The sequence below is a fragment of the Pleurodeles waltl genome, chromosome 3_2, assembly GCF_031143425.1.
Source record: "Pleurodeles waltl isolate 20211129_DDA chromosome 3_2, aPleWal1.hap1.20221129, whole genome shotgun sequence".
Classification (NCBI taxonomy): Eukaryota; Metazoa; Chordata; class Amphibia; order Caudata; family Salamandridae; genus Pleurodeles; species Pleurodeles waltl.
The window spans coordinates 11,543,842-11,561,210 of NC_090441.1; the positions used below are offsets into that span (position 1 = coordinate 11,543,842).

Consider the following 17,369-nt stretch of genomic DNA (forward strand, 5'->3'; position numbering starts at 1 on the left):
TGAAACTGAGTTCCTGCCAGAATGATCTCAGGCAGTATAACCCTCTGTTGACAGCACCTTCAACCTGCTCATGTTCCCGGGGATTTGTGTTTTTTTTTTTTCTAACAGTCGTCCAAAAGAGAACCAACCATGAGAAACCAACCATGTGTTTCATACAGGTGTGTATCCAAATTCAGCCTCAGTAGAGGTTGTCTTTTACCCGGAGGCTTCTCTTCAGTGCAACACTTCAAATACTACCTGATGACTGCTGTTAATGGGCAGATGGCATGAAAGAATGCATGGGATTGCCAGCACGCAGGTCCAATCTTTAAAGCAGGAACGTAACTTCCCACTGGATCAAACTGCTACCCCCCTTTGTGTCCAGTCAAGTGTTCTGTGCATGAGGTGCTTTTGATTCTCTGAGGTTGTGCTAGCTCTATGAGAGAGAGGCAGTTGGAGGTTTGTCTTCCTCACAGCCTGCCATGATGCCACAGTGACACCAGTCCAAGGTCCCAAGATCAGAAACTCTCTACAACAGATCCTAAAAAAAAATACTTATCAAAATGTATTCCAAGAAGACAGTTAAGAAAATCTGTGCTTCGAAAGCTAATACGAGTAGTCAAAAAGCACACAGTATTGCTGAACTGGAAATATGTAGAACAAACTTATAATGGTTACTTGGCTCACAGAGAATACGACCCTGCTCAGCCTGGAGAGAGTGTAGTAGGTCCTCATAGATCAAAGGGAAACTTTCGAGAAAATTTCGAAAGGTTGTAGAGGTTATGTTTTACGAAAGTATTTGTGATCCCTCCATGGCCACCTAAAGAACAGTGTCATCAGACAATATAACCATCACATTTCCACTTTATCTTTTTCTGCTTAGTTCCATCCACACAATGTAGGCTTACTATGTGACCTAGCAGCATAGATGTTAATGTTTTAACCGCTCGTTCTATGTTGAAAAACAATACAATTGACCATAAAAAACTAAGGGCCAGATGTAGCAAGGCTTTTGCGCCTCGCAAACAGTGAAAAACGTCGTATGCGAGGCACAAAAGCCTCTACGCGATGTAGAAACGCATTTTGCGAGTCGGATCTGACTCGCAAAATGCGTTTCCGACTAGCAAATAGGAAGGGGTGTTCCCTTCCTATTTGCGACTCGCAACCCGATGCAAGTTGATTTGCGACCGCGAAAGCGGTCGCAAGTGAACTCGCAGTTACCATCCACTTGAAGTGGATGGTAACTCATTCGCAAACGGGAAGGGGTCCCCATGGGACCCCTTCCCCTTTGTGAATGAACCCAAAAATAGTTTTTCAGAGCAGGCAGTGATCCTATGGACCACTGACTGCTCTGAAAAAAACCGAAACAAAAGGTTTCGTTTTTTTTTTTCCCAAGTGCAGCTCATTTTCCTTTAAGGAAAACGGGCTGAAGATGGGAAAAAAAAATTGCTTTATTGAAAAGCAGTCACAGACATGGTGGTCTGCTGTCTCCAGCAGGCCACCATCCCCGTGAGTGCCCAGACTCGCAATGGGGTCGCAAACCCCATTGCGAGTCGCAGAAGGTGTCTGAGGCACCGTTCTGCATAGCAAATTGCGAGTTGCAATTTGCCACCTACCTACATCTGGCCCAAAGTTCTGTAAATGGCTCACTGCTTTTCACAAACTCTATGACACTTATGTCCCTTTCACCTCTATATCCCTTTCTTCTCTGTCTCCTTTACTATTGTTCCAAACACCTACTTGTGCTCTTTCATAGAAGACACTGCATTAAGAGGCAGCCTTAGGGATGATTCAAACCTGTACGGCTACTACACAGTGTAACACACCATAAGAAAAGGATGTCATTGCCACTGGAGACAGTGGTCTCTATTCTGCTATCAACTGCGTTAAATACCAGATATGCGCCTGGGCACCCTGGCCACACAGAACACATAATTATTCAAACATTTCTGGAGCACATATTTTGCAAGATGGCACCAGAGAAACCAAATAAATAGAAATAAAAAAAAGCAAAACTGACAAAACAACATTGGACATTTTAAGTTTGTAAGAGACACATTTAAAAAAACAAATGAAGCAGTCTTCTCTAAGCCAACAGGCTAGCTTACCCTTCATTCCTCCTGAGAAACCCCTCCAGTTGGCAAAGACCATTAGCGAAAGACCCTCACGGTTAAAGTCCTTGATGGCCTGGGCAGTCTTGAAAGCAGAGTCTGGAAACCAGACCTGGCCCGCCTGCTGTATTATCTGTCACGAAAAGTAGAGTTTTGGTGGTAGAAAATATAATTTTATACAGAGCTATTTTGCAGTCACTGGTGCAACATAGTGACAACACAGAAAACAACATGAGTGGAAATTGAGACAGTGAATTCACCTGCATATATTCCTTAATGCTTTGTGTTTCCAATGAAAACACAAGTACTCATGTGTGCCTTAACATCCACTGTTACACTTTATTAATCAATTGCAATGTTTTGTATCTGTGTGAAGACCACAAAGGCCTTAGTATTGTTGCACACTTACACGCCTTTTGAATGGATTTTAGTTCCTATACTCCATGTTGTACATTGCACATTTCTGCTGAATTGCACGCGTAGTCTCTTTCTGAAGGTGTCCCAACGAAGTGAGGATTTCTGAGAGTAGTAGAGTCAGCTCCTATTAGTGTTAACTGTATCTCTCTGTCAAGGACCTCTCACAAGATGCTCTTGGCAAATGCTCATTAGTGTTTATCTGCAAGCTTCTATTTTGTCACATGTCCCCACTTCTATTTACTTGCATTTAAACTATATAAAAAATATCAGAAAATCTATTTTAGCATTACATGCTCCAACTGACCAAGGATGAAGCTCTGGCCTGTTGCTATCTTGCATTAAGTGCATGTAAAACGTCCGTGTGCTATCCAGAGTGCTGTGTTTTCTTTCACAAAAGCAAGGGAGGCTTTTTTATTAAGTCACACGAGCCGCTTATAAAAACATATGTATAGCTTGCCAGCTGCACTCGCACTGTCCCTGTTATTTTACTGACCCTAATACTGCTTGTAAGGTTTTGGCAGGCCAGGAGGAGAGTGACCAGAGTCTAACGTACACTCCTTTCACCTGTGGGAAGGTTGAACCAAGTTTGGGTTTTGCTATGGGCGGTTTCAGGGATGGGAAAGGATGCAAGAATGGAGCAGCAGAACCAGCAAGCCGGGGCTGTTCTCTGCATGCACCAAATGGTCCTTTCCTACTTAATGGCTGCGAGTGGTTCTTTCTGGGCTAAACCCAAGTGCCAGGCGTACTCATTCGGCAAAGACATTTGGAGTCGTGGATTTATTATAGAACTTCCACAGAAGGGTTGGTCGCCTGTATGGTGCAATCTAAATACTCGGCAGTCTCCCTTATTAGGGGACTCCCTCTAGAGAGCACATTCCCTTCACTCTAGTGGGTGTCCACTAACATCTGTTAATCCAGGAAGCTTTGGGTCAGGCCAAATGCATCACTTTGTTCAAAGTAGTGTACAATGTAATTCAATATCTGTTTCCAACCTATAGGAGTCCTTGGCGCTCGGATTGCTCTGACCAAGACTCTTAACTCGTAGACTAAAAATAAATGGCCCTTACTGAAGCATACCGAGCTATCATGGCAATGAATATCCACCAAATTTACATCCACGGACCATCAGCTCTCCTTTTTACGCAGTGGACAAACATGAGGTGTCTCCCATATCCATTTTCTGGTGGCCCCTTAACTCCACCTACCTTGGCCTCAGAATCCAAGTTTGCGGGATCAGCAGGTATACTCAGCTCCACCGTTCTGGTTTCAACAGCAACCACTCCAACTGGAATGCCCCCGAGCCTGAAGACAAGAGTAACCATTATCAGTTATTGCCCTGGTGAAGAGTACTTAGTCCTCCAAAAACACTTGAGACTGAAACAAATTGACACAACGCAGCCAAAATCTGCAGCGGGGACCCGAGAAACAATGAGTGAATAAGGTGATCCGTGTAATGCGGCACTGCAGACTAAAGGTTTCCAAGCGCCTGCAGCATGAAGAGGGGTGCCACCTTTACAGCTGAATACTGGTGCTCAGCTTGGTGTTACCCGTATCTGTTTTCGAAGATAAGACAACTGAGGCACAGGTAGATGAAGTCATTTACTCAGGAAGTCAGAGGTTGTTCAAGGGGTGCAGCTCGGTCCTTGAAGCCCCGATCCATAAAGCAGCCACAATTTCCAGCAGGGATTTCCGCAGCTGGAGCTGGCAACTGCCCACCCGGAATCATAAATCAGTTCGGCATTTCTACAACTTTCATTGATTTCTAAGTGTACATATTCAGTAACCCTTCACCAGGTACACTTTGTTCTGGTTCTCTGCTCTGGTGTACTTCTTCACCCCGTCCCGGTAACACTCCCAGATTTCCTCCAACCACTTCCACTCTTCCGTTTCCTCTTTATTATACAACGTTCCACTTTTAACTCACTCATATTCCCCTTGTATTTTTCCATTCCCCCTTCCATTACCCACTGTTGTTTATATTCTCCAAGGTATCTCTCCATAGCCCTCTCAGTTTTCTCCTAAATCTCTCTTCTCCCTTTCACTCATCCTCCTCTGCCCTCCATGTGTCTTCACTTGCTCTACACATCTCTATATCTGCACTACGCTCCCCTCTTGCCTCCGCTATATCTTCTGACTGCACACCTTTCACGTAGACCCCCTATTCGTCTCTGGATCTCTCCCCTCTTGGTTCAACTGTTCCCTGTATCTCACCTTTCCCTCTCACCTTTTTTCCTCATGCATCACTCTAATCCCTTTCAATCCACCTCCATTATCTCCTTTCTTCACAAGATATACTTTCCTTCGTTCTCCCCAGGATATGGGCATCCATCTGTAGCTTGCCACTCAACCGGCTGCTCCCCCTCAATATTGCCTGTATCTCTGGGTTCTGTTTCTCCCTGCATCATTCCCACATTGCTACATCACTCTTTGTATAGCTCTCCCCACTCCACATTTCTTCCTCTGCCTCTCTGAGATTTCCACCTTTCACCCTGCCTTCACTCTCCCCTGTACCTCGGGTCTTCTAACCCTCTTACCATCGCTCCTCTATTTTTTTTATTCTGTCGTATCTCTGCTCCCCTCTCCCTCTTCTCCTCTATGTCCTCAACTGAACCCAACTTTCTCTCCTCTCTCCATCACTCCTCTTGACACTGTGTAACTCTATTCACAGCCGCATCTCCATCCTTCCTTGTACGCCCCTCTGTGCTCCTTTATCCTGTACATCACTCCACCTTTTCAATCTATGCGTCTGGATCTGTCCATTCTCCCAGTATCGCTTTGTTCTTTCCCAGGCTCTCTTTTCTCCTTTGTCTCTCTCCTTACCCCTGTGACTGTGTGCCTCCTACTTTCCCCTTCTCCTCCCATACTGTGATCACAGATCAACACAACAGGAAGGAATTAAGAAAAAAGAAATCTGTAGGGCGACCTATCAAGTAAACTGCAGCTGATGAAAGTCAGGCTGGACTCCCCATTCCTCTGTGGCCCGGTGTCACTGCACCTCTTACTCCATTGATAACCACAGCCCTGGACCTATGTGATAATAGGGCCCGTCTTAAATTGTTATTCGCGGGAGGTAATGAATGCTAATGAGGTATGTTGCAATTGCGACCCCCTGATATTGGCAGCAAATGCAGAGATTGTGGTAAGCAAGGATCAGCAGACGACCGTCCTGTATTTTCATTTCCACACGGGGAACTGTGTTTTACAGAAGCAGCCCATGCCTATTAAAAGGACGGTGATGGGCTTAAAAAACATGCTGCTGTTCTGGAAGACATCAAGGGGAGCAGGTGATGTCATTCTGGACCACCGCCTGCTCCACCCGACGCCCCTTAACATGATTCCGACAGTGACAGCTTCCCGTCTTCAAGTCAGTTACCACCCCAACTCACTGCTCAGTGAATGATCTGTGATCGTAATTACGGTCACAAACCACTGATATACGGGGATCCTCCTCTTTCATGCCCTTCCTATTTGCAATTCAGTAAAGGTTGCAAAAACCCTTTCATAAATCAGAAATACTTTACTAACTCGTGAAAGGACTTTACTTACTTGTGAAAGGGCTATAACACATCATAAAAAAGTCGACTGCAAAAGCGCTTTGTACATCATGAGGTCCTTAACCTCAAGACCATATTTCTTGATGCACGGCGAGTTTTACATGAGGGTAATGCATTCTCCATTTGACTTCTGTACAAAAGGACGTGCTCATGAGTTGGTCTGAATAAAGATACACGGTTTTTCATTGACGGAGTGGTCATAGACGACTGAATGGTCGACAGCCGTAAGTCTGCCGGTGTAAAAGTCTGGCAAGGTGGGAAGGCAATTTTCTTTGTCGATGAGCGTACGGTCAATGATGGAGCCGTGATTGTTGATGGACATGTCACCAATGATAAAGAGTTGGTTGCAGTCAACAAAGATGCTGATGTTGTTGAATGATGTTTCAATGATGGAGTAAGTTTCTGTGGAAATGACAAAACCATTGATAAATAAATCTGAGGAAAATGGGGGTTGGACCGCTTTCTATAGGCCTTTAGATGTTGACGAAGGCTGACTAGAAGTCTAATACTTATCAGCCGGGGCAGAGAGTCCTTTAGTCGCAGTGGAGTGGAAGTCTTGGTTTTAGTTTTCTCTGTGGTGTGTATCAAAGCCTGTCTCTGCTAACCAGTAGTGGATGCCTCTGTCTTCTTTTCCAAAACTGCTGATGCCAACCGCCTTTCCTTGTCCTCCAGCACTTTGGTGGCGATATTTTTGATGGGGTCACGCTTCTTTGGGTCAGGGTGCAGGCAGTATAGACATTTGATATGAGATCGTTAATACAAGCCTTCCTCTTACAACATGCTTTACAAGATTTAAAGACAGATTTCCTCTCTAAAGCCTCCTCCATCAAATAAGTCTTAAAGGTTTAAAAGTCTGTAGGAGGCTGGACTGGCTTGTAGTGAGTACCAAGGGGTACTTGCACCTTGCACAAGGCCCAGTTATCCCTTATTAGTGTATAGGGTGTCTAGCAGCTTAGGCTGATAGATAATGGTAGCTTAGCAGAGCAGCTTAGGCTGAACTAGGAGACGTGTGAAGCTACTACAGTACCACTTAGTGTCATATGCACAATATCATAAGAAAACACAATACACAGTTATACTAAAAATAAAGGTACTTTATTTTTATGACTATATGCCAAAGTATCTTAGAGTGTACCCTCAGTGAGAGGATAGGGAATATACACAAGATATATATACACAATAGCAAAAATATGCAGTATAGTCTTAGAAAACAGTGAAAACAATGTATAGTTACAATAGGATGCAATGGGGACACATAGGGATAGGGGCAACACAAACCATATACTCCAAAAGTGGAATGCGAACCACGAATGGACCCGAAACCTATGTGACCTTGTAGAGGGTCGCTGGGACTATTAGAAAATAGTGAGAGTTAGAAAAATAACCCTCCCCAAGACCCTGAAAAGTGAGTGCAAAGTGCACTAAAGTTCCCCTAAGGATAAAGAAGTCGTGTTAGAGGAATAATGCAGGAAAGACACAAACCAACAATGCAACAACGATGGATTTCCAATCTAGGGTACCTGTGGAACAAGGGGACCAAGTCCAAAAGTCACAAGCAAGTCGGAGATGGGCAGATGCCCAGGAAATGCCAGCTGTGGGTGCAAAGAAGCTTCTACTGGACAGAAGAAGCTGAGGTTTCTGCAGGAACGAAAAGGGCTAGAGACTTCCCCTTTGGTGGACGGATCCCTCTCGCCGTGGAGAGTCGTGCAGAAGTGTTTTCCTGCCGAAAGAATGCCAACAAGCCTTGCTAGCTGCAAATCGTGCGGTTAGCGTTTTTGGACGCTGCTGTGGCTCAGGAGGGACCAGGAGGTCGCAAATTGGACCAGGAGGTAGAGGGGACATCGAGCAAGACAAGGAGCCCTCTTAGCAGCAGGTAGCACCCGGAGAAGTGCCAGAAACAGGCACTACGAGGATGCGTGAAACGGTGCTCACCCGAAGTCGCACAAAGAAGTCCCACGTCGCCGGAGAACAACTTAGGAGGTCGTGCAATGCAGGTTAGAGTGCCGTGGACCCAGGCTGGACTGTGCACAAAGGATTTCCGCCGGAAGTGCACGGAGGCCGGAGTAGCTGCAAAAGTCGCGGTTCCCAGCAATGCAGTCTAGCGAGGTGAGGCAAGGACTTACCTCCACCAAACTTGGACTGAAGAGTCACTGGACTGTGGGGGTCACTTGGACAGAGTTGCTGGATTCGAGGGACCTCGCTCGTCGTGCTGAGAGGAGACCCAAGGGACCGGTAATGCAGCTTTTTGGTGCCTGCGGTTGCAGGAGGAAGATTCCGTCGACCCACGGGAGATTTCTTCGGAGCTTCTAGTGCAGAGAGGAGGCAGACTACCCCCACAGCATGCACCACCAGGAAAACAGTCGAGAAGGCGGCAGGATCAGCGTTACAGAGTTGCAGTAGTCGTCTTAGCTACTATGTTGCAGTTTTGCAGGCTTCCAGGGCGGTCAGCAGTCGATTCCTTGGCAGAAGGTGAAGAGAGAGATGCAGAGGAACTCGGATGAGCTCTTGCATTCATTATCTAAAGTTTCCACAGAGACAGAGACCCTAAATAGCCAGAAAAGAGGGTTTGGCTACCTAGGAGAGAGGATAGGCTAGCAACACCTGAAGGAGCCTATCAGAAGGAGTCTCTGACGTCACCTGGTGGCACTGGCCACTCAGAGCAGTCCAGTGTGCCAGCAGCACCTCTGTTTCCAAGATGGCAGAGGTCTGGAGCACACTGGAGGAGCTCTGGACACCTCCCAGGGGAGGTGCAGGTCAGGGGAGTGGTCACTCCCCTTTCCTTTGTCCAGTTTCGCGCCAGAGCAGGGCTAAGGGGTCCCCTGAACCGGTGTAGACTGGCTTATGCAGAATTGGGCACATCTGTGCCCAAGAAAGCATTTCAAGAGGCTGGGGGAGGCTACTCCTCCCCTGCCTTCACACCATTTTCCAAAGGGAGAGGGTGTAACACCCTCTCTCAGAGGAAGTCCTTTGTTCTGCCATCCTGGGCCAGGCCTGGCTGGACCCCAGGAGGGCAGATGCCTGTCTGAGGGGTTGGCAGCAGCAGCAGCTGCAGTGAAACCCCAGGAAGGGCAGTTTGGCAGTACCAGGGTCTGTGCTACAGACCACTGGGATCATGGGATTGTGCCAACTATGCCAGGATGGCATAGGGGGGGGGGGGGGGGCAATTCCATGATCATAGACATGTTACATGGCCATATTCGGAGTTACCATTGTGAAGCTACATATAGGTAGTGACCTATATGTAGTGCACGCGTGTAATGGTGTCCCCGCACTCACAAAGTCCGGGGAATTGGCCCTGAACAATGTGGGGGCACCTTGGCTAGTGCCAGGGTGCCCACACACTAAGTAACTTAGCACCCAACCTTTACCAGGTAAAGGTTAGACATATAGGTGACTTATAAGTTACTTAAGTGCAGTGTAAAATGGCTGTGAAATAACGTGGATGTTATTTCACTCAGGCTGCAGTGGCAGGCCTGTGTAAGAATTGTCAGAGCTCCCTATGGGTGGCAAAAGAAATGCTGCAGCCCATAGGGATCTCCTGGAACCCCAATACCCTGGGTACCTCAGTACCATATACTAGGGAATTATAAGGGTGTTCCAGTAAGCCAATGTAAATTGGTAAAATTGGTCACTAGCCTGTTAGTGACAATTTGTACAGAGAGAGCATAACCACTGAGGTTCTGGTTAGCAGAGCCTCAGTGAGACAGTTAGGCACCACACAGGGAACACATACATATAGGCCACAAACTTATGAGCACTGGGGTCCTGACTAGCAGGGTCCCAGTGACACATAACAAACATACTGGAAACATAGGGTTTTCACTATGAGCACTGGGCCCTGGCTAGCAGGATCCCAGTTAGACAGTGAAAACGCCCTGACATACACTCACAAACAGGCCAAAAGTGGGGGTAACAAGGCTAGAAAGAGGCTACTTTCTCACAAAGTCTCAGAGAGAAAAAAGCTTTATAAAGGTATCTGCTGTTAAAAAGTAGCGCTGGAGTAAAATTAAACTCGAAATATAGGTGGAAACACTTGCAAAAATTCAAATGGACACAGATCCCCAGAGACTGAGTGTGCAGTAGAAAATCAGGCAGTTAGAAGCCTTTGCCAGGGTACATTCTGGGGGTCCTGACATCTGATTGGCAGAACGTCACACAATGACTTGGACTGGTTATTGCTGTATACATGTATACTGAGTGTCAAGATTCATTGCTAGTTTTTTTTTTTAAATCTGTTTATTGAACACAATCTTCACACTACAATACAATAGCTGTACGTCATTTTGCAATATGTTTGTACAATTGTATAATTTTACACAGCATTGCTACACCGTAAGATGTCAAAGAGAAAGGAGGGGAAGGGGGGATAGAAAGAGGGGAACGAGAGTAACTGAAAGGGAGAACATTTATAACCAATCCTAAGAGTGCGAGGAAATTAAGGGCGGGGTAAAAGGAGGGTACAGTGGCATTTAGCGTGAGAGCTATTGTGGGAAATTATTGCGGCTTAAGAGTGTCTGGCCAATCTCTGACGGTATCCGTAATTAAGGTGGAGTACACCTCAGGGGTGTAAAAAGTGTCTGTGGTATTGACAGGTTCAAGGGCAAGAATATTTTACATGTTGTAAATGTATGTTACATGCATGTGTTAGCTCGTGGGGTGTGGATGGGTACAGCTGGGAAGTGTCATTTGAGAAAGAAGGAGGATATTAGCGATGAGTGCAGTTAAGGACAATCAGAGCTGATGCCGTGTGGCTAAAGTATTAGCAGTGTCAGCTCAAACTGTGTTGTTTGTATGTTGTATCCTGTTCACGGAGGATACATGTCATCTCTGGCCTCTATTGCCACCACAAACGTGTCCCAAACCTCCGGGCCCGAAAGAATGAGACCTCTGTGTTGTAGCAAGTGCAGCGTCTGGGCTTCAGCTTGAGATCGGCTATGTAACTCCTGTAGCCATGACGCGTGGGAGGGGGCATGTGGAGCTTTCCAATGTGTTGCTATCAAACGTTTATACACCACAAATGCCAGGTCTATAAACCTGTGCGTATGTTTATCTTTTTTGGCACGATGACGTATGCCGAGTAAACAGGAGTCAGGCGTGGGTACCAGGGTGTGAGATGAGATCTCTGCTGTGATCTCCGTCACTCGTTGCCAGGCCGAGTTTATGGGATGGCAACTCCAAACCATATGATAGAAGTCAGCTGCTGGTGTAGCGCATCTGGGACATGTTGGTGTTGTATTGGGGTAGATTTTTTGGATGCGAGCTGGTGATAGATATGATTGGTGAAGATAATTAAATTGGGTGTAACGTAGGCGAGGATTACGGGATATTGATTTGATTGTTGCAAGGGCAGTAACCCAGGTCTTCTGCGATAGTGGGGTAGAAAGGACAGAGTCCCAGCGCGCTTTCGCATGTGGCAGTGTTGTGCATATTGCTTAAGCAATGCTTTATATAGTGTGGTAATAATGCCCTTTGAGCTGCCAATGGTTAGGATAGTGGTGAGCAGTGAGGATTCGGGAGGTTCCGAGTCTCCTACGCCCCAGATATTGTTGAGCAGTAACTTTATGGCATTAAATGTTAGAAAGGCCCCATTTTGCATAATGCCTACAGTCACCAGTTCCGCGAAAGTATGCATCACGGAGCTAGAGTATAAATCACCTAGTTGGAGCCTATTCATTTCTCGTGTATCGTGGTGTAGTGACAGGGTTTGGGTAACCGGCAATTGAAGCAGTGGCAACAGGGGCGAATAGGGGAGAGATGTGGTCTTATTTTGGACATATCTGCGCCAGCAGAATCGGGCTGCCTCTAGTAATATTAGTCTGGGAGGCGTGTGAGGAGCGTTAGTTAGTATCGAGAGCAGCAGCCCCTGTGGTGCTGTATGTGTCTGTAACATCTTGCTTTCAACCGACGGGGTGTCTCGATTCATTGCTAGGTTAACACTGACTACCCAGTCTTCAGAGCATAGCAATGGGGAATGTTTCAAACGTGAATGTATGAAAGATTCAATGCCAGTTAACTTATCTTACGGCGTTACGAAACGTTCAGCTCCACCTCCTTAACTTTTAATATCTGTGGGTTCACTCTAGCACAGCGGCTCAGGATCTGTGATCTGCAATGCAGAACCTATGCTGGCTGCACAAAGTTCTAAGTGCCCAACAGTTCAAGTCACAACGAAGAAATAAACAGTGGTCTGATATTTAAGCTCTGATGGCTGAAAACTGGCGTTGCTTACACGGCTTCCAGTCTGCAATGATTCTACTGGGAACTGAGAACACCACAGATACCCATTCTAATGACCACAAACACTCTTTAAACCAATTAGTAAAATACAAAACCTAGGGGTGATATCTGAGGTACTCTTCTTTAATCTTCTAATCAGTGCTCTGAGAATAACTTGTCGTTTTCACTTAAACTGCCTTTAGTCTCCTATCTTATCCAACTGATTGCACAGGACCGTTGCAGTTGGAATTTTTAGGTTTCAGGACCCTTTCAGGACCCTTCCTAGATGACCCCAAGGAGACCAGTTGACACAAGACACCTGGGATACCCAGGAAAGTGAAGTACCTAGAGCAGGGAGCCTAGGTGCATAAGGATGAAGCGACATCGGAAACCTTTGCTGGAGTCAATGGGAGCCTCGTTTGTCCAGCTGCTGTCACGACCTGTGGACCAGGTTGGATTCCAACAAGAAGAACCTGAAAAAGAAGGGGACAATGTCCAGTCCACTTGGAGATGTCCAGGTGGTATGGGTAGGCAATGCCCACCCTCTTGTGGAGAAGTACCTGCAGGTTGGTGAAGGAAGAAGTATAGCTGCGGAGTCCAAGAGATGCAGGAAGATCTTTGTAGACGCCCACAAGCTATCCCACATCAGTCGCCAGACTGCAGAGGGGTCAGTGGTCAGCAGAACCACCAAACATTGGCAAAAGGAGGAAGAAGCTGCAGGGAAGTTTGGATCTTGCTGGTCCCCAAAATCCTGCAAACACCTCAACCCTTGGAGGGGAGTCAGCGCAGGCCCTCAGCAAGCAGGAGAGGCAGGAATCATCGGTGCCCCCACTTGTGACCCACTGGCAGCAGGCACAGGGAGTCACAGGGAGGCCTCAGCAGCACAACAAAGCAGGAGTCTCACACCACAGGAGTTGCAGAGTGGAAGCTGAACTTGGGGTTGCAGAGTGCTGGAGGCTAGGGTTTCTTGGGGGAAGAACCAACAAGAATGGTAAGAGCAACAGTTGTGGTGCACAAGGGTTCCATTCCAGCGGCTGCAGCAAGGGCCCACCATCTCCCAAGTTGGTCAGAAGAAAAGTTGTGCCTGAAGAGGCCCACAGAACCATCACCTGTGTCCGTGGGACAGCAAGATCCACCAGCGGGTTGTTGTCGTCTTAAGGTGCTTGCGGATGCAAGGGTGTGATTCCTTCACTCCAAGGGAGATTCATTCTTGCTTCTTGATGCAAACAGAGTCCTTATGACCCTGGAGAATCCACAGATATGGATGTTGTAGAAATCTTGCAGGACCTGGAGAAACAATGCTGCAGTGGGAGCCCTCCCAAGTGGATACAGTCTTGTTTCAGTTCCTAAGGCAGACCAGAAGCGGTTCCAGAGGCCAGGAGCAGAAGAGACTTGCAGAGAGTTCCATTGTAGAGTCTTGCTCGATTAATCTAGGGACCCACCCTCAGGGGAGCCCTTAAGTAGCCTTACAAGGGGGCTAGACACTATCTGCAGTGACCCACCTATCAGAGGGGGTCAGGGACGTCACCCACCTGGCCAAACAAGTCAGATGCTCCCAAGGGCCTCTGCACAGCTTATTTCAAAGATGGCAGAATTAACCACCCCCCCGGCAGAGCTCTGTGCACCTCCCTAGGGGAAGAGCTGGAAGGGGGGGGGGTCACTCCCCTGTTCTTTGTGTGGCTTTGCGCCACAGTGGGAACCAGGAGTTTCTGCACTGGTTCAAACCAGTTTGTGCAAGGAGGGCACCAACTGTGCCCTTCAAAGTAGTCTGGTGGCGCTCAGAGGCCACCCCACACCAGAGACACCCATTTCAAAGGAAGAGGTGGTCACATCTTTTCCCTACGGGAAATCCCTTGTTCTGCCTTCCCCTGCTCTAGTTAGGCTCATCAGCAGGAGGGAAGAACAGTGTTTACGGTTGGCAGCTGCGCAGGCTGGCATGCAAACCCTGCAAGGCTGTAAAGGCAGATCTGGGGGATCCTCCATGGAACCCCCAGAGTACATGGTATAATTCAATTAACACTGAAATTGGTGTAGTTCCATGATTCCAACATGTTTGATACCAAACATTCCTAGGTTCAGTGAAACCATTATGTAGTTCGACTACTCGTGTTGACCAGTGTCTACTACATACCTTAAAATGGCTTTTCCACACTTACAAAGCCCAGGAAATGTATTCTGCACATTGCCCTCACACTCAAGACCATGCACCCTTCCCTTGGGCTGAAGAGCCTACAATACGGGTGACTTACAGTGTCCAAGTGCAGTGACCGCGATATAAGGCAAGCCATTTATCTAAAGTGAAAGTTCATGCACCATTTCAACCAGGCCGCAATGGCAGGCCTGCAGACACAGTTTGCATGTGCTCCCATGGGTGACATAATACATGCTGCAGCCCATGGGAGACTCCTGGTGTGCCAATGCCCTGGGTACATAAGTACCATATACTAGGGTCTTACATGGATGCACCAGTATGCCAACTGCGAGGTGTAAAAGTTCCAAACAACCAGTTTTAGAGGCGAGCGCACAGACTCTGGGGTCCTGATTAGCAGGATCCCAGTGTACTACAGTCTAAACACACTGACACCAGCCAACAAGTGGGGTAACTATGCTAGAAAGATGCTACTTTCCTAGACCCCTTTCCTCCAAGGAACTCCTGTGAGCATGGAGGATTGGCAGGCATAAATTCCCCTCGCCCATGAGTTCCAGGGACACCATCCAGTCATCTGCGTTAATGACCTGGAGGACCAGACTTAAGCACAGTATTTCAAAGTTGTCCTTCAGAACAAAAAGATTCAATTGTTTCAGTTCCAAAATGGGTCTGATACCACATCTTTCTTTGTGCAACCTGGTGAGAACATGCATCTCCAAGATGAAGGCATTTTTTGGGGAGTACTCTTCTTGAGGTAAATGGATTGTCCAGGAAAGTACAGAGAACGGGAAGTGTACAAGCCCTGCATGTAATCTGGAGATGGAGACATCCATTGTGATGCTCTGCCAGTTAGGCAGAAAATGAGAGGACCTCCCCTATCAGAAGCTAATGGTGGAGGGAGGATGAATCAAAGAGGTTTTGAAAAGGCAGATCCAGAGAAAGATGGGGGAGGCCAAAACTACTGCTGTTGGCGTCCTTTAGGTCCACCTCTCCCCTGAAAGGACCAGTAGAACTGCTGTGGGGTCTGGACCACTGCTGTGGGGTTGCCCCTGGAAAGACTTCAGAGCAGCAATACTGTTGGTGAAACTACTGAGTCGGGGAGGCTAGGCCCAGCAAGCTTGCCAAAGCAAGGCTACTTTTAAACTGTCCCATGGAAGAGTCACCATTTCCACCAAACAGTCCCTCATCTTCGAAGGGAATGTTTACTAGGACAACTTGGACATGCCCCAAAAGCCAGAGGAGAACATGAAAGCATATCTGTAGAGATAGCCTGCCATCGCTATGGATTGAGCAATTGTGTGAACCAAATCTAGGCCACATTTTTGTTTGGAAACACCCACATCGTTGCTCATAAGATTGATAGAAGTTTTCTTCAAGTGACCTGAAATGCTTATTACACCAGGCTTGCCAATTTCTATAGTCACAACTGTACCATCCAAAGAGGCGTGTGGCACTGGGAGGGGTAGGCTGCCTGAAGTAAAAACCTTCCATCTCTGGAGTCAAGTCATTTGGACTTACGGTCCAGAGGAGAAATTGTTGGGGTTTAGCTCTCTTGATGATGCCTGGAACACCAGGCTCTCTGGAAAAGAACACACAGATAAAAACTTGGAATCAGACAGAGATGGCCTGTGAACTTCGAGGCCCAAAAAAGGGCTTCTCCCAGGCAGCCAGCACCAGTTATACCTATGCTTTGTTAAATGGCTACAGGGGTTCCAGGGCCACAGAAGAATACTGCAGGATTTCCGCTAAAACACTGGATTTGCAGTCAGTAAGACACCTCCACTGCCTTTTTTACTACTTATGTAAATGAACAGGCTTCCTAACAAGGGGGGGTCCTAAAGGATGTAAGTATCTTCTTCGAGGAAGGTATAAAGACCACTTGCAGTTTGGAGGTCCAAGCAAGAGTCCAGCATCTGTGTGATAGGGCGGGAGGAAGATGTCAACCTTCAAATGACCCTCCCTCTATACACATATCATTATGGTTACAGATGTCAGGAGTGCCTGAATCTGAGCCAAAAACTTCTTCCATTTGAGCAAATCTCTGGGCTCCAGGATGATGTAGAAATAGTCACTGAGAACAATTATACTGGCGCGATTATGGGCAAAGGCTTTTTCAGAAGGAGTGCCAGGCCAGAGCCTGTTGAGAGAAGGAGATGGGTGGCGTTGGAGCCACAGCCACTATAGTTGTTGAATAAGGAGAATCAGGCCCATCTTTGGGGTGTAGCTCAGAGGAATCCAGGGCTCTCCACAAGATAACCCACAGGGCTTGTTTAAAGATCTCGATCCGGGTTGGATAGGCAGAAGCCAAAAACTGCTATCATTTGGGTTGGATGGATGACCTCTTGCAAATCCTATAAGGCAGTTCTAAAGAGAGAGTTTGATTACAGACTTCAGAACTGTTCTTTCACTCTACATTTCTACAAGAATACTTCAAAATCATAAAGCTAAAAATGCAAGGTTTCCACTGAATACTCAATATCGAAGCACACAAGTCATTGTCACAGCCCATTTTCACACATAAGCCTTCTTTCTAGCATCAAGACTTAACTGCCTGCCAACCACCTGGGAAATGCAGTCCAGTTAGGTGTCGGCAACACTGAAATACGGTGTATGAAAATTTGTAAGAAAGAGAGACTGGTGTACAAAGTAAAAATCATGGGCCTGAGAACATTTTATCTGATGCACTAAGACGCCATGATGTTCTATTTGTTCTAAAATTGCATATGTACCATATTTAGGGCCTTAATTTGGATGTACTTGCATGCAAGTGCCATCTGTAAGGCCTCAGTACTGACGAACAAGTTACTTAGCTTAGTAACGCCTTATCTTGTAGGGACATTGTAGGAAGCCGGCACTGTATAAACTATATCAAATGAGATATAGCATGCACAGACTCCAGGGGTTTCCTAGAGGCTTAACAGAGGCTAAAGTAAATAATACTAA

The 17,369-nt window shown here is 46.8% G+C and overlaps 1 protein-coding gene across 5 annotated transcripts in view; it reads right to left on the reverse strand.

Moving 5' to 3' along the window:
- Positions 1-17,369, reverse strand: part of ACACA (acetyl-CoA carboxylase alpha) — an 895,081-nt gene that overhangs the window by 158,813 nt on the left and 718,899 nt on the right. For all 5 annotated transcript variants that reach the window (XM_069226569.1, XM_069226573.1, XM_069226571.1 and 2 more), the window contains 2 exons: positions 3,713-3,809; positions 2,088-2,223 (listed from right to left, as the gene is read on the reverse strand). In XM_069226569.1, the coding sequence (XP_069082670.1) occupies positions 2,088-2,223; positions 3,713-3,809 (233 nt within the window). The remainder of the gene's footprint in view (positions 1-2,087; positions 2,224-3,712; positions 3,810-17,369) is intronic.